This window comes from Equus przewalskii, chromosome 16, assembly GCF_037783145.1.
Source record: "Equus przewalskii isolate Varuska chromosome 16, EquPr2, whole genome shotgun sequence".
NCBI classification, from domain to species: domain Eukaryota; kingdom Metazoa; phylum Chordata; class Mammalia; order Perissodactyla; family Equidae; genus Equus; species Equus przewalskii.
In genome coordinates this window covers 8,842,528-8,862,646 of record NC_091846.1, presented here as the reverse complement: position 1 = coordinate 8,862,646, position 20,119 = coordinate 8,842,528, and the positions used below count along the sequence as shown (strand labels likewise).

The following is a 20,119-nucleotide window of genomic DNA, read 5'->3' as shown; positions in this document are numbered from 1 at the left end:
GTGGTGTGGCATGTGGCAAGAATAATGTTTAGAGGGAGAAACCGACAGCTGTCCCCGGTCTCAGGAGAGAGGCGCTGACAGGAACATGTGAAATCCCAGGGACATCCTGACCAGCTGTCACTCGGCAGCAGATCAACGCAGAGCCCCGTCTTTAGGGGAGACTGCTGGGGAAGCCGCGTCGCTTCCTGGGGCGAGGTGCAGCAGAGCGGCCTCCTGAGGGCCCTGGGGGTGCTGGGAGCCCTGGAAAGCATGACTACCTCCAGCTGCTCTTCAGTGTTTTTCCTCAAAGCCTCCTCGAAGCGTCTGGCTCGGTCCCGCAGAGACTGGCTCTGGAAGGTCAGTGTGTCCACCTGGTCCTGTGAGTAATGACAAGAGAAGTCCAGCTCAGTGCAGGGCAGACACCGCAGCCCAAGAAGCTGTGACAAGACACCTGCCATGCCTCCCCCGGGAGCTCCTCTCAGGGCAGCACGATCAGAGGCTGTCTAGACTTCCCTTCCCGCGGGGCTCCATGAAAGGGGCACGCACTGTGGAGAGAGATTTGCTCAAATGCCTCTGTGCTCCCCTCCTTGGTGCCTTGTCCAGAATGGACCGCAAAAACACTGACAGATGAATTTTTATGCCGCACATAAAGTGCGCTGACACTGGGCTGGGGGATCAAAGCAGGCGGCCGACTCTGAGTGCCTTCTGAGATGAGAACGCCATCCTCCCCCTCAGAGAAGAAGCTCGTGAAGAGGGTGGGTTTAATAATTTAACATCTGACCTCACAAAGGCAGATAATCAGCAGAAAGAGGTATCTAATCCAGGGGGCATCCAGCCCCCAACTTTAGGAGGGACAATTAATCTATCTCAAAGAAGAGCCACCCTCATTTATAAAGCTCCTGCCAGAAACTGTCAACCATCTTGACTTCTCTGTCTGCCGGAGACGCCCTCCCCCAAACACCAAACACTGATTATCGGGCCAGTGATCAAGACCTGCTGCTTTTGCCTCCTTAACATCCTGGAATCCACGAACACTCCAGGTCCCGCTCCGTCTACCTGAGGTCCAGCCTCTGCTGATGATTTTCTGGACCCGACCCCTGTGTTGTGGCTCTTTTGCCCTCATGGTGGTATCAGGGAAGCTTTCTAAAGTGCAAGCCTGAACCTGTCACCCTCCCTAGGTAGAACCCCACTGCCCCCAAGGTGAAGTGTATCCTCTGATGCTGCATGGACATACCTTTCTTGTCTCCCAGCCTCAGTTCTCACTGCCTCCCCCATGCCCCCATCTGATGTTCCAGCTCTCCCGTTGGTGATGCCTTCATCGGCCAGCTCCCTTTCATTCCCGGCTCACTTCTGGCCTCCACTCGGCCTCCCTGGGCCTCAGGCCTGGGTTGCATGTCCCTGGGATGAGCTGCCATGTGAGCTGAATCTGTCCCCCTGTTCAGACCCTCTCCCCAACTGGAAGGACACTCCTGGCCCCAGCACATGCCAGCCATGGGGCAGCCCTTTGTGTATGGGCGGGAAGGATGAGGGTGAGTCTGAGGAGGCACCATGCCCCTTCCCCGGCTGCCAGGGTGGATGCAACTACACTGACCCTTCTTCTCACAACTCCAGAAAGGACTGACCATGGCGGGAGAGCAAAGGATGCCAGGCAGTAGGCTTTATCTTGACACTCAAGTAGAGTGAAGAGATGGGGCCTCACTCACGCCAAGCATTCCAAAGTTCTCCACCCAAAAATACCATTTCTGTAACATTAAACATAGAGCCCAGAGTCTTCCCATGGACTCTTCTGGCAAGAGAAATAGCCTTATCTCACCAAATACTAGAGCTGGGTACTGTAAATTATATAATTCTACATAATAGCACTGTCATGTATGAAGTGATGGCCTGACTGCTTTCATCAGGGAGGGGGCCCCTGTTTTGCCCACCATCCTTGGCAGCTTCCTTTTCTTTCTTCTTTTTTTCTTTTTGTTTCCAGTTCCTTTCATTTCATTTTTAATAAGTAAAAGCCCCCACAGTGCCATTAAATGCAAACGCTAGTGTGTTAGGGCAATATAGTTGTCATTGGGAGTTTGTATGCACATGAGCGGGTACCTGTAAATCACAGCCCAGGGCAACCCCAGCTGGGCCCAGCACACGTGCCCTGCACCGCTGCCATCACCTTCTAGAACGTGACAATAAAAATGACTATATCGCTACAGGCCTCCTACACCAAACCTCGTCAGCGTTGTCAGAGGAAGCATTTCTTTCAAGCCTCTCTTTCTCCATTACAAAACAAAACAACAAAAACTCACCAGGTGAATACCGCCTAGGATGGATCTAAAGCATCCCATACTGATTTTTCTGCCTTATTCACCATTACTCGAAACAGATCCACAGGCACACGATGGCGCCTCAGCAATCAGACAGGACAGGCTGTTTTTCAACTTGGGTTGGGTTCCTTTATGTCAAGGGAAGAGGGACCAAGACCCAGCTGGCCCTGGCCCAGCCTGGGCCACTCAGGAGTTAACCAAGGGCAGGATGATAATGATGCTGATAATAATAATAAATGTAACAATGTTGAAACTATCATAATAGCAATAGCTGCTGCTTATTAGCACTCACCACAAGCCAACTTAGTGCTACACAGTTTAGACCCAGCATTTTGTCAATCTGCTCGCACCGTGAGGAAGGTACCAGTGTCATTCCCATTTTACAGATGAGTAAACTAAGGTTTACAGAGCTGTGTACTGTCCAAGGTTCTGAAGCTAGAAGAGGAGGTGGGGACTTAAGCCCAAAGCTCGAATTTCTTAGCACTAAACCTGTTTCTCTAGCTGCCAGTAGCCCGGGGGGTTGGCCTGAGCACCACCGCCCTCCTCACACCACACCATCTCCAGCCCAGACGGATTCTGCCCGTGTAGAGTTACAACTAAATGCATGCGATTCATGACTCTTGGATGTTAGTGACAGAGTGAAGACTCACAAAACGCTCACTTCTTCTGGTTTTGGACTGGATGGAGTTTTTGTTACATCATGGCTGTCACTTCCCTGGTTTGTGTTCTTTAAGGACAGTGCATCTGATGGTTTAGGATATGGGATGCACAAGGAAGGAAGCTTGGGGTTAATTTGCTGAGGGTAAGCCGCGTGAGGCCCGCACAGGCATATTGCAGGCCCATTGAAATACTGACAGATTGATGGATTGGTGGCGGGCTCACCACAGGCAGTTTCTCATTTAAAAATTTTTGAAGAGGACACTCAATAGCTGTGATACTGACTATCTACATAATCCTGGATTCTTTTCTTGGCAGGGCAGGCTGTGTGCAACAAACACCGCCAGGGGAAAGTGAGCCACCGAAGAAGTGAAAGTCCTGCCTTTGTATTATCGTTATGGTAATCAATGGACAACCACTGCTACTGTCATCCACAATTTCCAGATGTGAGTGTCCCTAATATCTAACACACAATCTTGCTACGATTGGGATGCCTGCAGCTGAGAATGGAAGCAGGGCCACCAACCTCAGCCCAGCTGTCCAGGCAGCTTCTCCCTAGCGCTGGGGTGGTCAACATCTTCTCACAGAAGCAGTTGGCTTGGGTCTCGGAAGGCAGGAGGAGACATAGGTGATCTGGGAGACCCTTCCTTCTCCCCTTAGATGTCAGAAGGAGCCTGGCAGTGCCCCTGGCATCTGAGCCCCATGTTTCCTGTAGGTTGGCAGTGGGAGGCAGAGAGGGTCTTTTCATCTCACTCCACTCTGGGTGATTAAAGCCCCTTCTATAATTCCCAGAACATGTCCTATGACTTCTGCCCTTCTCACCTTAGAACATCCAATTTGCCTAGAATTCTCTCCTTCTCGAGTCCTCCCCTTTCCTCAAACACAGCCCAGTTACTCCTCTGACCACAGCAAATGCAGGGCAATCTCTCGGAACTCCTGTGGCACTCACTAATGGTATTATTCGTTTGGTGCAAGTATGTGTCACCTTGTGGTTGTTTGACACTGTTTGCGTCACAGCTCTCTGAGTAGACAGTAAATGCTTTAAGGGCAGGGAGGATGTCTTCTTTACCTCTATGTTCTCATGCTTAGGACAGGATCCAGTACATAGTAGGTGCTGCATAAATGCTTGCGGACGGGAATATTGATGTTGCTGTTATCCCGATATTAGAGTTAAAGAAATATTAACCTGTAATGATAGCCGCAACTTTTCAAAATTTTCTTCCAATTCTTTCTTTTCAAGCTCGTGGGTAGACATCAGTTCTGGAGAGAAGACATCAAATTGTTAAGTTGGTCTTTCTTTTGAAAAGGATCAAACAAGATTCTTTTGCAAGACTAAGATTAGGGACTTAGGTAAATAAGGGACACTAGTATACAAAAACTGAACCCTAAAGGGACTTCTCCATTAGTCTGAAATTGTATGTGATGTTATTTACAAGAGAGAGAAAGAAAGAGGAAAGAAACAGGAGAAAGGGAGAAAAAAAGAAGGAAAGAGGAAAGAAATGCAGGAGGGAAGCAAAGAGAACACATGTGTACATGTGCACGTGCACGTGCACACACGCACACGTACAATTTCTATTCCCTGCTCTTCCACTACCCTGGCAAGGCAGACTCTCCATTCACAGAATTCACTGACTCTCCAACTGTTCCTAATGGTAAAACAACTGGGAATCAACGTGAAATCTCCATTTTCTTCCCCTCCCAGGATCACTCTTCTTTTCCACCACAAAGCAGCTGAAGAAGGGAGCTTCCCAAGGAATGGAGCTGCGAGCAGCTGTCTTGCCAGCCAGGCTTGCTGGAGAATGGACGGGTGAAGGGGACCAGCGCTGTGTCTGCAAGGACACCTTGGTGGCCTCTGGGCCACACTGTAAACCACAGACCTCTAGGATTTGCTTGAGCAAAGATTTGATGTTAAGATACTCAGACAGAGGGAAGGACTAATTGGACTAGTCCTCTCAGAGAGTTTGGAACAATTCTATTCTGTGAAAAGTGTCATTCCGGTAATAATTTGCAAGTTAGGGAAAAAGAGATGTCACGTAAGAGTTATTAAGCAAATGGATTCTATTTTCCTCCAGATGGGAACAGTCTTATTAGCCGGGTGAAGCCCATCTCATTCCGGCTACACAAGCAATTTGTTTTCCTGTTAGAACTGGAGGGAGGAGAGGTCTCATTAATCAGCCTGGATCATATGCTTACAGCAGAAGAGTACTGGAGACCAACAATTATCATTCTGGCTGGCATGAGTTGCAATTAGGAAAAACTTTGTGGTTTCCATAGATCCAAATCTTTTAACTAATGATGGTGAAAGTCTCCAAGAAATCCAGTTGTTACAGCTGAACTTTAAATTTGGAAAACAAAAGTTTGTGCTGGTTTCATTGACATAAAACAAGGTGGCCTTCTGGTCTACCTCCCTTTGTCTAAATGATTAGTTTTCATAGTCATCGAGAACATTGTCCTGACCAAAATAATGAATTTTTTAGGTGCCATTACATATGCCTACGTTGTCTTGACATTATATATAATGCAAAGGCTTTGGATGTGGCGTCTAAACAAGACTTCTTTGGTCAGAAAAATCTACCAGGTCTATTTATATGAACGTCCAGAAACAAAAGGCAACACTGTGGCGCATTGCACCATTTCCATTCACGTTTCCCATCCAGAGACCATTGTCCTCCAGCGCAGTGATAGGCTTCAGGACATTCTCAGACGATCCCAACACCCCAAGAGAAAAGTCAGTATCTGTTGTGGAGATGGTATAAACCATGGGTAAGATCTATGTACCCATAATGTATTTCATTATTTTAAGGTCATGACACTGTCCCACGCTTAACACTGTGCTCTAAGACAATGGTTCTCAAATTTTGCTGCATATGAGAATCACTTGGTGAGCTTTAAAAAGTCCTGATGCCTGAGCGGCACCCCAGAGCAACTCAATTAGAATCTCTGTGGTCAGATCTATACATCAGTATCTTTTTAAAAATTCCCTACGTGGTTCCAACGTGCAGCCAAGGATGAGAACTGGTCCTCCAAGTGTGAGACAGAGGGAACACATTTAACTAGTTCTCAGCAAATTACTCTCTTTTGCCTCCAGCTTGCACTTTTTCATATACTAATAGTTCCCAGAGGTCGGGGGGTTGGTGCCTGAGGGAGGCACCAACGTGAGTATTGATTACCGCACAGTGGGCTTTGTTGTTTACACAGAACATTTAAAAAATAATAAAAAACTCTGATGTTAATTCTCAAAGTTTTAAAATTTACTAACCTATTGTTGAATTTCATCGTTTTTAATGTACTTTAATGACCAGCTGACTGGGGGGGGGAAAGTGAGGGGAGGGGAAATTAAAAAATAAACTATATATATTAATGTAAATGCATGTTAAAAGTGTAAAAAGCTTCTTTCACAAAGTTAAAAATCTTAGTAATACTTTGTAAACATTGTTGCTGATGTTCTTATGACCCACGTAAAACCCTAAGTATCAAAAGATAATTCAAAGTTACAAAAAAATATGAAAAGAAAGATCCGGAGACTCAACTCAAGCCTATGGTGAAGGGGGCCTATGGGTGCAAGATGTGGAGACCCAGATCCACTCAGACGCTGCTGTGGCCCTGAGAGCACCACAGACACGGGGAAAGTGGGTCCACATCTTTGCCATTTAATTTTATAAGGGCACAAAACAAAATAAAGCTGAGGATTTCCATGTCTACTTTGGAATAGTGGTTCTCAAGCTTGGCTACCCGTGAGAACCACCTCAAGAGCTTTAAAAAATCTTGCTGCCCAGGCTGCACCCCAGACCGCTACATCAGAACCCGGGATGGACCTAGGCTGGCGTCCGTCTCCTGTGACAGCTCCCCAGGGATTCCAACATCCAGGCAAGGTTGAGAGCAACTGCTTCACAGGAAGAAGTAGTTGCCTGGACTTCTGTCTCTTTTTTCCAGAGGAAGTAACACAAGGACACACCAGGAAGGAAAGGGAGGAAGAAAGGAAAGAGGATCAAGAGAGGAAGGAAGGGCCCCTTGCTTCTGCAGCAGGAAAGGCTCGGCTGGCACGGCCCGCCCTGCCAACTGCACTCCTCAAGGCTGGCAGCTACCTTGGACTTTGTGGTCGTGGTCGTCCTGCAGGATCGCGATGGCAACTGTGTGGTTACTTTCCATCTCCAGGAGAGTAGCCTCATGGCTGGCGGTGATATCTTCTACCTGAGGAGATCACAGTCATAGTTACACAGCGAGCTGGGGACCGCGGGGCTGCAACATCCTCGCTGCTTGGAGAGCAGAGGTGGAATTCAATGAGTAGAAAGGTCAGTGGCCCAAAACATCAAGGACAAGCCATTCTACTGAGATGACAGCTGCCCTCAGCCTTGTGCTGAAGCAGGAGAGCCAGGATTTGGTGGTGACATGGCAGCCCTTGGAGTCAGGGGGAAGTCACAGTCACTGCGTGGCTCTCACAAGAGGACATCAGCTCCCAGTGGGGGATGGCTGCCTAGGCCACCTCTTCACAGTCCTGGGCCTGGCTTTTGGGCTATCCCCTTCCCACTCCATTCCTCCCCCTTGCACCAATCACTCCATGAGGTAATGATGGAGAAGGAAAAGAAGAGGATCCTCCCTACTAGATGGCGTGTTCTCTCTGTTTCCCAGGGGCAGGTGAAAGCCACGTACGGAAGGTAAATGGAGGGAACTAGCATTTAAGTCCCTGCTATCAGGGACTCCACTTAATCCTCACGGTAATATTACGAAGCAGATATTTCTATGCCCATTTTACAGATGAGGAAACCAAGGCTTAGAGAAGTTTGAAATGTTTTGCCCAAGGGCTAGTAAATTGCAGAACCAGCAGTCAGCTCAGGTCTGTCTGACTCTAAAGGCAAAGCTCTCTCAAATACACCACTGCTGCCACCCCCAGCAAGACCCGTAACCAGCACCTTGGGATCCTCTCACCAATACCAGGCAGGCCGGCAGAGCCGTATGCACTCCCACCACACCCGCTGTGTGCGCCACATCCACTTCCTAAACCTCAGCTTGCCCTCCAGATTACAACTGGACCTCCCGCCCGGGCCACGTGGAGCTGCTCCTGTGGAGGGCTGCTCTTTCTGTGGCTGAAGGGACATTTCTGGGAGTTTAATCACAAGCAGTGCAGCCCATCCAGGATTTTTTATTTTCTCACATCCTGCCCTCTGCCCCCTATACACCTACCATGTTTACTGTTTTCGTTATGGTTGTTGTAGCTGTTGCTTTAACTGCAAATGCATGACTTACAGGAGGAACTCCATAAAACCCCCTCTCCCTAGGACAGCAAACCAGAACACTGTTTTTCCAAGTTCTTTGTTAGTGACCCACTGTAAAAAAACACCATTGAACACTGTAACATAGGACACACCACATGAAACCCAAGTGTCACAAAACAATACTTTCCCTTCCTACTTGCAATAATCTGGTTTTTAAATTTTTATTCTATCTTACTTTGTTTTCTCAAAATGGTAATTACAAACCAGTAAATTTATTTCACGACCTACTGATGTGTTAAGACCTGGCATGTGAAAAACACAACCAGAAACGGTGCCCAGGTCCTACAGCTCCTTGGTGGGCTAGTTAAGAACGTATTGCTTGGAGCTGGAGACCTCTTAGGGTCCCTCGGGTCTCTGGGGATAATTCTCAGGCCAACCTTTCACCTGAAAGGGGGAGGGATCTCCAGGTGAAAGGAAGCCCACTCATGAAGTGGGTGCACAGGAGTATTTTTATTTTAAAATGGGGATAGATTCCCATTCTGGACACTATAATTGCAAGGGAAAATTTGCCTGACTTCTCTCTCCTACAGTAAACAAGACCTTCACACACTAAAACAGAAATATCACTGGCAAAAACAGCCCTGAGCTCCGCAGGGTTAGGACAGCCACGTTACAATATGAAAACAGACACGGTCTGTAAGTGTTCCCTTTTATTCGCTGGCCATTCTTGATTAAACAGTATTTTACTTGAGGCTCAGAGCTACGAATCCACTAGGAGAAAGGCTGATCACCACAATATTTAATTGTCCAATTCCTGTTTACATGAGGTTTTTATGGAATTTTGGGCCAAAGCCTTCCAGTCTCTTGGAAAAATAAATCACTTGTAAAAAAAAAAAAGGAAATATCTTTTCTTTCTGCTCCATTACTGATGTCAGTTAAGCCCATAGCACACTATATGTAGAAACAAGTACCCACACATTATTTGGAGGTACATTACCCAGTTTAGTATAAAGAAAAATCTTTCATCAGTCCTTGGTACGATGCTAATATATTGGACTCTTACACAAATTGCCATGGGTTTCAGAAAAGAGAGATGAATGGAAGGACTAAGTTGCAGAAGCGTCCCATGTATCCCCGGAGGTGGATGTGGCTGACGGGCAATACTACATTCTATTTGGGGCTGAATGGACGCCCTTCTGGGTTGCTGGAAGGCAGGTCTTTGATTTAGTGGTGATGAAATACCACGTGCAGCATATTTAGGATGATGTAAGGGCATGATCTATGTTACAGCCACTCAGAGGTGCCTTTATGAATGAAATACGGGTTCCCTAACTCTGAAAGGCCACACGCAATGAAAGGAACACCCAGCATATTTTGAAGGAAACCAATGAGAGCCAATAAGCCAAAATTTGGGCACAATAATCCTTGTTCTTCAGTAATCTAGCTTTCTTTACATCTTCATAGTTTTTAAAGCATGTTCCCTCTATGAGGAAGGGATCCTCTTTCTTCTCATAGTATTAATCCCCATGATTTCTCCTCCCATGGCTCTTGGCTTCTTTCTAGAGCATGGGCTCATGTTCCGAAGTAGCCAGTAAGAACTCTCAGCCTGAGAAGACCTTGAAACCTTCTGCAGGCATTTGAAGAGATGCAGACAAGCTGACCCAAGGAAAACACAAGATCACTGTAGGCATTGTAGATCATCAAATCAGAGGCAAAAGGCACTAAACCATCATCAGGGCATAGCAAGCTTACACCAGGTGAAGCATCCTTCTCCCCCTTTTAGAACACTGGCGAGGGGGGGTGCCCTAAGACCGCTGCTGGACCACTGTCCTCCCTCCCCCAGGAAGACAGAGTTCCGGGCTGTGCCATGGAGGAGTCTGTCAGTGCGCCCATCAAATCACTAGTCTTTATCACATGGAGAAGCAGCTGCTCCCGGTGGCAGGCCCCATGCACGCAGCTGCTTGCTGTCCAGTTGGGCTGATTTATAGCAGAGCAAAGGGTGGGAGAACAACCCTCTCACATGGGTAAGAATAGAGATGCGGGATTTACTCCATTTAGCCATTTGCAAAATGCAATTATCTGAGGCTTTGGCAATTCACTTACAGACAACATACATACATTTAGAAGGAAGAAGCATGTGCTTTATATTGTTTCGGCTTTACTCATTAAACCCAAACCAGATTAAACTCCCATTTACCCGCATCCCAGACATGTATTCTCATCTGACGAGACAGAGGGAGCCCGCCCATGTTTGCTGTCTCCAGGGCTCTCGCAATGACTTTCCTTTCCAGAGAATGAGGACCTCCTTCCCTTCTATCCTGGTGTCGACTCAGAGCTGCGGCCAGCCATGCCAGAGCTCCTAGTCTGACTTCACCCCATTCCAGGCTGTGCCTTTTGCCCTTTCTGCAGCCTCTTCCCTGCACTGCCTCCTGCCAGTGTGTGGCTGCTCTGGGCAGTGACGGCTGGGGGCTCTGGTGCTGGAAGACCAAGGGCCCCTCGGGAACTCATTCTATTTGATTAGACGGAGTGCTGATGGCAGCTGTGGGCCTGCTGTGCAGGAAGACTAAAGAGACATAATGAAGATGACAGAGGAAGTGGCCTCTGTCCATTCTGATGAAGCTGAGGATGATTCCCTTAGGAAAGGGTGGACAGTACATCCTGAATATAAGACAAAGCGAATGCCAACCCCACAGCCTGAGCGCTATGCCACGTATCTTCGAGGACCAGCCAAAGGCAGCCCAGAAAGGAGGACTGGAAGCTGGGCCAAGGAGAAACTATGTTTGGGGCCAAAATGGAAAAGCACGTGTTTACAGTGAAAATCTGTTTTGTGTGCTGTGACATAGGGAAGCTATGGCAATTTGGTTTCTATTAATGTGTAGCTAGCTATAGAATGAGGGCTGATTTGATTAAACACTTTTATAATCATACTTTAGAAACAAAGCCATACCCTATCTTTAAAGTCCCTGAAGAAAGCCAAGAGGCAAGGCCACGCCCCGGCTCAGCCCCTGGAGTCTGCAGGACTGAGGAACGAGTCCCTGCTCCCCAGGACACCTGCATCCTAGGCCCTGGGGATCCTTGACAAACCCTTGACACCAGGTCCCACTCAGCGACTCTGATTCAATTAGTGTGGGGTGAGGATGAGAAGGGGTGTTTTGCTAGAAGTTCCCCAAGTGATTTCCCGTGTGTGGCCAGAGAGACAGTTGTGCCCCTCAGGTGAGCGGACGGCTGGATCTGTCCCAACGGAGACCCTGCAGTAAAGTCAGAGGCCAGCCTGCTGAGCAAGTGAGCTCCCAGTTTCAGCGAAGCCTCAGAAAATCCCGCGTGTCAGCCCGAAGCAGCCCCCCACCGCCGGCTGTGGGCACTGGGGTGTGCGGACAGGCCAGATGGGTTAACTCAGTTTTTAAAGCTCCAGAAGGACGAGACATCACTATCTGTGGAGTTAGCACTGCCAAATGCAACTATCCGTGCTGAGGAAACCCCGAGTGGGGAGAGTCCAGCACAGCTAACTGAAACCATGGACCACTCCGACCTCTGCCGCCGTCACACCCTCGGTCTTCTGCTGCATGAAACAAACGAGTGTCTGTTCTCTCTGGAAACGAAAACACTGGACTGATGCGCACTTCGTCTTCTGCCTCACCGCCTGCACGCTCTCTGCTGGAGAAGACGCCGTTCAGGACAACAGCCAACACTCAGCAGCAGGAGCGGAATCAGAGGCCTGAATAATTCATAGATTTAAATCATCCATCCCCCCGAAACCAATGGGTTTCTATAGGCAAGGCTTACTCAGATAGAAAGCATGCACACGCTGCTTCTGCCATGAAGATTTCCCTTATCCTCCCAGCTCGAAGTAAACTCTCAATTCCTAATCTTGTCATCTCTCTTTCTCACCCAGTGTCACGGTTTCCTGGGCATGTGTCTCAAAACTTCGCCTGGTCTGTAACCTGAGGCTGTGAACAAGCAAGTCGACATCTGACAAATCTTGGTATCTCTTGCTGTACTCTATCATGATGGCTTCCATGCAGTGGGCATCACTAAATATTCTTTGCATAGGTGAATGAATAAAGGAATAAATCGCTTTAGTTATCATAAAGGCTCAAGAAGAACAGAACTCAGCTGTCCTAAGACAGAGAACTTTTTAAATACACATGGGGAGCTCGTGTAACTCGTTCTCAAGCAGAACAGTCAGGGCTTCCTTCCCTTTCAGTCTCCCCTGGTACAAAATCTCTGGAAGGCTGCTGAGTTCCCAGTTAGAGGTGGGGTGAGTGCACATCTCCTGGCACGTGCGTCTGCACCCACCAAGCTCAGAGAGGCGTTCTGCCTGGGCCGCGCTGCACTGGTGGACGGCTCCGCTCAGCAGTGGCCTCGGCTCCATGGTTTCCATACATGGCACTCCCCACGTGAGCCTTCCTTCAGAGGGCTCCCTCAAAACACGTTCTCCTGCCTATAACCACCTCCTGCCCTCCCTCCCCACCTCTTGGTATCTGCTCAACCAACCCAGAACTTTGGACCAGAAGTCTCAGTGAACATGGGTATAAATACGTTCTCTGTGTAAAGGTGGGAATGAATAGTCCAGGGATACAGAAGCACAGAACAAACTGATAATTGTACCAGGTTTGAGATGTACCAAGGGCCAAGAAATAGGTAAGACTACAGACAGCAGCAGGTGCAAAAGTCCACTTTCAGGAGTGACGTGCCGTGAGCTCAGGAGGCAAGATGCTGGGGGTTCAGTGTCTAATTTTACCACCAGCAGGTAACTTGAGCTGTAACCTATTCTGTTTCCTGGTCTCTAAGTCTAAACCACCTCAAGCAGGCAGCTGTGTCTGGTTTCCATGGACCTCGAGAAAAGGAGGATGACTAACCTAGATGCTGAATGGAACAAAGTGTTGTCAGATAGATTTTTAATTACAACGACAGCCTTACTATTTGCAATTCCTCCGTGCCCCTCTGATGCACAAGCCTCTGGGGACCATCACCATCCAGGCTATCTGTTTGGAAGCAGCCTGAGGCGGGCAGCTCAAACGTCCCTGGTGACGGAGGGCCCCTCAGCACCAGCCTGAGATTTAAAGAGGGCTCTTCACAAAGGTCACTGTACCACAGGAATATCATAAGCAGACTTGTGAAATAACACACCAATTAAAAGGTGGGAATTAAGACATCAGAGCCTTGGGGACTTAGAAGAGAGACGACAGGAGCAGAACTAGTTCTGATGGAAGCAGAGCTGGCTGCTTGTCCTAAGCGCCTGCCTCCCGTCAGCACTAGCAGTTAACGGACAAGGCAGCCGGCCGTGGGCACGGGCTCGTCCGGCTGCCCCCTGCTTCCACACTGACAGGCTCCCGGGAATCACTCTCTAGTTATTCCTGGATGAATACTCTCTCTAGTAAGACCCCGGGCTACGGTTAGCCACTGTCATTCACTCTTTCATTCGGCAAAACCGTACTCAGGCCTCTGCTGTGCAGGCACGGTCAGATGCCAGGGGCCCAGCCGTAACCCCGGCCGACAACTCTCATTTAGTGCTTGAGCCCATGGAGGCTGGAGCCAGGCGGGGTTCAACCCTGGCTGTTCCATGACCGGCGCTGTGAACTCTGGCAGGTTACTTAACCTTCGAGTCTTGTTTTCTTCACCTGTAAAATGGGGACAATCATGGCACCTACCTTGCAGGGTTATCGTGAGGATTACAGGACGTCGTTTATGGAAAGAGTTCAGAGCAGTCCCTGGTGCACCCCAGCGCTAGATACATGTTTGCTTGCCATTATCTCTGCCCTCATGGAATATGCAGGTGATAAATAAGGCACACAGGTAAAAGGCACAATGTGCTAGATAGCAACCAGTGCTGAGGAAACACTGAAGCAGGGAGGGGGACGGGGGGAAGCAGCGGTGCAGGAGGACTTGTAGTTTTAGATAAGGAAGGACCTCACTGAGAAAGGGACTTGAGAAAAGTCTGGAAGGGAGGAAGACAGGGAGCCATGGAGTGTCTAGAGGGGGAGCATTCCAGACAGAGGGCACAGCAAGTGCAAAAGTCCCAAGATGGGAGCATGCCTGGAAGGATGAGGGAGGGAGGCGAGAGTGGCCGAAGGAGAGGAAGGGAGGGGACAGCAGGAAGAAATGAGGTCGGAGAGTGAACTTCAAGAAAGTTCACCTACTGAACAGGACTTCTGGCTAAGTGGCGCTGGCTCCCCTCTGCCTTCCACCTGCATCTCCCAACAGCAGAGACCCGGCCCAGAGCCGCAGACTGACCTGCTCCTGGTGCTGACACCTGATCCTCAGCAGCTGGGCGCGGTGCTCCTCCTGCAGGCGTGCCATCTCGGCCTCGAACTGCAGCTGCAGCCGCTCCTCCAGGTCCTGGAGCTCGGCCTGCTGCTGCCAGCCCAGCTTCCTCACCTCGTCCTCAAAGCGCCTCTCCAGGTCCTCCTTCTCCTTCTGTAGCTTCTCACACTTGGCTGTGTTGAAGGCTGGGGGAGAGAACATCTTTCAAAAATCACTTAGGAGGGGGGCTGGCCCCGTGGCCGAGTGGTTAAGTTCGCGTGCTCCGCTGCAGGCAGCCCAGTGTTTCGTCGGTTCGAATCCTGGGCGCGGACGTGGCACTGCTCGTCAGACCACGCTGAGGCAGCGTCCTACATGCCACAACTAGAGGAACCCACAACGAAGAATACACAACTATGTACCGGGGGGCTTTGGGGAGAAAAAGGAAAAAAATAAATAAAATCTTTAAAGAAAAAAAAAAAATGCATCCTTTAAAAAAAAAAAAAATCACTTAGGAGGCACCGAAAGGTCTGAAGCTGAGCGTCTTTAACACCCGTTGCTAGATCCTCAAGGTTAACGTGATGACCAGGGCAAGAGTCACTTACTTTCGCAGCACTTCACAGTTTGTGAAGTATCTGGCTCCTCCTGCATCTGATCCTCACACGGATGCTGAGGTGAAACCTGAGCCCCAGGGAGCCCTGGGGACTTGCCCAGGGTCATCCGGTATGTGGAGAAAGAGCCTCGAAGGCAGATTCGGGCTTTCTGACCACAAGCCCCGTGTCCCTGCCACTAGAGCAGGCTTCTCTGAGGGTCCATGGACTGCAGGCATCAAAAATCTCAGGCGTTTGTTAAAAATGCATACTCCTAGGCACGTCCTGGGTGGATCAGAGCCCTGGGGCAGGAGCCCAGGACGTAAACTTTTCACAAGGTCCACATTGGCTCTTAGGCCCATCAAGGCTGAGACCTGGGCAGGCCTGGCAGCTGGAGAGAGGATAGAGGCAGGGGTCCAACACTGAAGTGGTTCTCTCCAGGCTGAAATGCCAACAGGATATTCTCAGAGAAAGTGCCTCCCCTCACAGTCCTGGTTTGCTTCCCAGGCGCCAGGAGGGGCTGAGGCCATGACAGCAGCCCGCGGCTCCTGCAACTGCTCCGCCACCTGAGGGTCTGCCCGCCCAGGGCTGCGGGAAAGACTGATGGCTTTCGTCTTACTGATCGCTTCCTCAACTGCAAACTGCTTCCAGGAAGGAGAGTAGCACCTTGACAATCTACTCTGCTTAGGTCAGATGGAGTTGACTGTACACACACACACAGATGTCGAGGGGCACACACACCTCTCACATTCCACCAAGACTGGGGGCCACCATGCTCTCCGCTCTGTGCTACAAGCTGGGGAGACATTGTCATTTACTTAAAAATTGAGTAAGCAGATATATGTACTGGTTAATGGTAATCTACATGCAAGGAGGGTTAGTTATGATGATGGATATATGCCCAAGGTGGTTAGAGAGCATTTGAAACAGCCTAATCAGAAGTCCCACCCTAAAGAGGTGGCAGATTCAAGGGCTTCTTGGCCACACTTGGCTCTAAAAGAGTTTGTTCAATAGCAAGAGTGCTGTTTACAAACATCTTCCCCCTGGTAAAATGACTGGTGGATTGCCTGGATATTGTTTGGCACCTTGCCTTGTGTGAGCAGTGTGTAAGAATCTGGCCAGCCCAGCAGCCTAACACTGTCCCCAACGGCTTCTTGGCCTAGGGCTCCAATTGGCCCGGTGTCCCATGTCACACCCTTTAATGGAGGATTCTGATCCACAGTCTGGCCAAGTTGTTTGCAGGACCTGCCAGTGTAGTCGGGGTGTCATGAGGTGGGGGTGGTGGATGCTGTCCACCCCAGGCACAGGCAGTAAGAGAATGTGCCGTCTGTAGAGAACTTAAAAGAAATAACCAAACGGACTTGAAAAGCCCTCTGCCTTTGATTGCCACCTGTGCCAGCAATTCTAAAGAACGGTGGTGAAAAAATACTCCTCCTGAAGAAAGTCTTTTGTTGGTCTAAGTTCTGAACAATTGCTATAATTACTGTTGAGGTTTTTAAAAATAATTTTTGTACTTTAAAATAATCACAGAGGAAAATTGAAAGTATAGCACGAGAATACTACTGTACAAATGACTTTTTCCCCTGAACCATTTGAGAGTAAGAGGCTGACCCGGGGTCCCATCAACCCCAAATTCCTTAGTGTCTATTCCCTACAACACGGACATTCTCCTACATAACCGGGACACAGTCATCAAAATCAGGAAATCAGCATTGATCCAAGAGCGCCATCCAAAGCTCAGACCCACTGAAGTCTCACCAACTGTCCCGATAATGTCTTTTCTAGAAAGGGATCCAGTTCTGAACCACAGGTTGCATTTAGCTGTCCCGCCTCCTTCGTCTGCTTTCGTCTGGGACAGTTCCTCAGACTTTCCCTGACTTGTAAAGATGACAGGCCAGTTATTTTGTAGAACGTCTCTCAGTTCGGTTTGCCTGCTGATTCCTCATGAGTAGATTCAGGTCATGCGGGTTTGGCAGAAATATCACAGAAGTGGCACTGTGCTCTACTCATTGGAATATTAATAAACTTGAATAATCTTTAAAATGAAATTTCTTCTTTCTTGTTTACATAGGGAGTCAGGAAAATAATGCTTATGACTGATTATTACAAGATAATACTGAAAATGATTTTGTTGTATAGAGGAGGAAGCATTACAAACGGTCCATCTGGGTGTCAAAGGTTAGGTATGCCCCTGAATATATATGTAATTGTCACACCTGCGGCAAGTACACCTTTCAGGCGAGGTCTACGGAGGGCCAGGCTGCTGGGAAGGCGCTGGGCGTACCACCACACCGAGTAAAGGCATTTTACCTGCTGGCTAATAAATATTCTCATGAAGAGCAGATTCCCTGCGAGCCTTTCCAGGACCTGGCAGTGAGGCCACAGTGGAGGTCAGAGTGCTCCCCTGCCTCTGATCACTGGAGCCTATGGTCGTCGCAAACAGAACCGAGCAGTAACTAATGGCCACAGTGGCTCGGGCCTGGCAGCAGCAAGAGGAAACACCTGTTCCCGGGAGTTCCGGCCCAACGGCTTCAGCACGCCTCCAGTCTTCCCCAAAGGCCCTCCAACTAGGGGAAGTCATTAGAGATTTTATCAGGGACTTAGCTACTGAAAAAAGCTACCAGGATCCATAGACTAGGTAAGAGGTGTACATACAAGATGGGTTTATTCAGGGGCGACTGGACAAAGACCATGTAATGTCCATTAAAAAAATAGTGGTTCATGGATTGAGACAAAGTCAAATTGAGGCAAATGGAGGAGCAATAATTTTACCTACAGAGGGGGAAGGCAGAGTCATCCTACAGACAAGAACACGGCATTGCTGGGAATGACTGGGAGCCCCAGGAAATGAGCCTCAGGGTGGATTCTGGGTGCCTGGGGCCTGTTCGTAGGGTGCTCTTGTTTCTGTAATTCGGGTGAACTAACTTCATGGTGGTCTCTGCCCACGTATCGTGCACCAGTGGATGGGATCACAATAAAACAGTGACAACAATATGTTTGCTTGTATTTAAAACAGGTCTACAAAGCAGGGCACAGAGAAGAGACACAAATGGCTAAGAAACATGAGAACAGATGGTCAGCACCATTCATGATTAAACACTTGCAAACTGAAGCAAGAAATAATTTCTCATCTACAAGGCTGATAAAGATGAAATACTCTGATAACACAGGAAGGGTATGAGGAAACTGGCGTTTGATGGACTGTTGGTGGAAATATAATTGATAAGCTGCTTTGGAGGGCAAAATATCTTTCAAAATTTAAATGACAGGGATGGGAGTGTTAGAGGGTGACAGCTAAAGAGTATGAGGTTTCTTTTTGGGGTGACGAAAATGTTCTAAAATAGACTATGGTGACAGTTGCACAACTCTGTTTATATATATATATATACTAAATATATATACACTAAAACCCACCAAATTGTATGCTTTCAGTGGGTGAATTGTATGGCATGTGAATTATATCTCAAAGTTTTCACAAAAAAAGAAAGAAAATTAAAAATATAACATGACATGGAAAATCTTCAGAGGATAAATTTAGATGTTTTTATAGAGGGAAAGTTCACATTCTGATTTTAAAATTCTATATAACAGTGGTGAAGATATATGCTGGCAAAATAAAACAAAGTGAAAGCCCCACCACTACACTGTTTCATACACACATGGATATTTGTGGAACGTAATGGAACCTAAGAACCGTTCTCACTGTTCCTTAACTAGAGGTATATTGAGCACATAAAACTAAAATAAAATAGTAAAAAATACTAATCATGTATGTTGTCTTTGGTAAAGTACCACTCTAAATGGGAAAAAATTTATTTATCATATACTAATGTCACTATAACTCCAGAAAATCAAGGCGATAAGTTGACTATACAGATTGTTTAGATGGAATAAAACAGATGAAAAGGTAAAAAAAAAAAAATGAATAAAAACAAATCAGCTACATTGGAGAAAAAAATCAAACAATACATACCTTTTAACACAACAATTACACAAGTGCACAAAAAAATTTGATCCAGGATGACTACTAAGTAGGATTTGCCTTAAGGAAGCGGTGGGGGGCTAGTTAGATAAATCACAGACCCAACATACATACAGGACAACTCCTACATACAGTGGGATATAGCTAGCCAGTAAAAAAAAAGTAAATCTTTTTGTGCTATCATGGAATGATATCTGTTAAGATATCGTTAAACAAAAAAGGCAAGATGCAGAAACAGTACGATTGTGTAATTCTATTCGTAATGAAAATGTATCTGTATTTCTATCCCTTGTCTATCTGTCCTCCCTCGGGAAGTTGTACGCTTAAGTTACAGGACTCACTGCCCAACCAATGCCAGCTACGTATTTAATAAAGTGCTATTATTTGTTTGCATGCTTTATGAATAAAAACATTTAAAAAAATTACTACCATAATGAAGGAGAAGACTGAGTTTGAAAATGTTATGGTATCTGGTGGTCAGAAATGACATTACTCTTCGATCTTACTGTTTTATGTATACTGGTGGCAGATGACCCATGGGCCTGGCACTCTGTCTAGGGGCTCAGAGACGACTGGTTTTCACCCTAGAGCTGTTGTCCCTGAACTGCACTGTTTCCTTAAATAACTCATGAGCTGTGTAGGCCTCAGTTTTGCTGTCTATCAAGTGGCAAAGTAATCGCTTTTCTCATATATAGCGGTCTCCAAATTTCCAACTGCTATTATGCCCAAGAGAGGTGACACTTATGTTCTTCCCAGGCTCCATGTCGTGAGCCCCAGGCCTGTATAAGATATTGCACAAGAAGAGCAGCTGGGCCACCAAGGGAAAGAGTTCCAGTGACAGAGTCCCTGAAGAAATGAGTGTCCTCTTGCCTCAGGTAAATCTTCAGAAATGTGTCTGTTTGGGCATTTTGCAGACAGAAACTGATGTAGGCTAATTTCATGGTGTTAAACAGCATCTAGAGTCCTACTTGCATTTTTTCTTTCTGCATTTCTATTCATGTGAGAACATTTGGTACTTTACAATGAGAGGCAAACACCACAATAATAAATCCCTAGAACCTAGGAAGCTGGGACAATAATTTCTAAAATAACAGGCCAGGAGAACATAACACTTCTAATGCACAAGCACGAGTATGACAAGCAAAAGCA

At 47.6% G+C, this 20,119-nt stretch overlaps 1 protein-coding gene across 14 annotated transcripts in view; it reads right to left on the bottom strand.

Moving 5' to 3' along the window:
• Positions 1–20,119, bottom strand: part of MTUS2 (microtubule associated scaffold protein 2) — a 559,616-nt gene that overhangs the window by 5,932 nt on the left and 533,565 nt on the right. For all 14 annotated transcript variants that reach the window (XM_070577881.1, XM_070577872.1, XM_070577884.1 and 11 more), the window contains 4 exons: positions 14,393–14,607; positions 7,031–7,136; positions 4,132–4,205; positions 258–356 (listed from right to left, as the gene is read on the bottom strand). In XM_070577881.1, the coding sequence (XP_070433982.1) occupies positions 258–356; positions 4,132–4,205; positions 7,031–7,136; positions 14,393–14,607 (494 nt within the window). The remainder of the gene's footprint in view (positions 1–257; positions 357–4,131; positions 4,206–7,030; positions 7,137–14,392; positions 14,608–20,119) is intronic.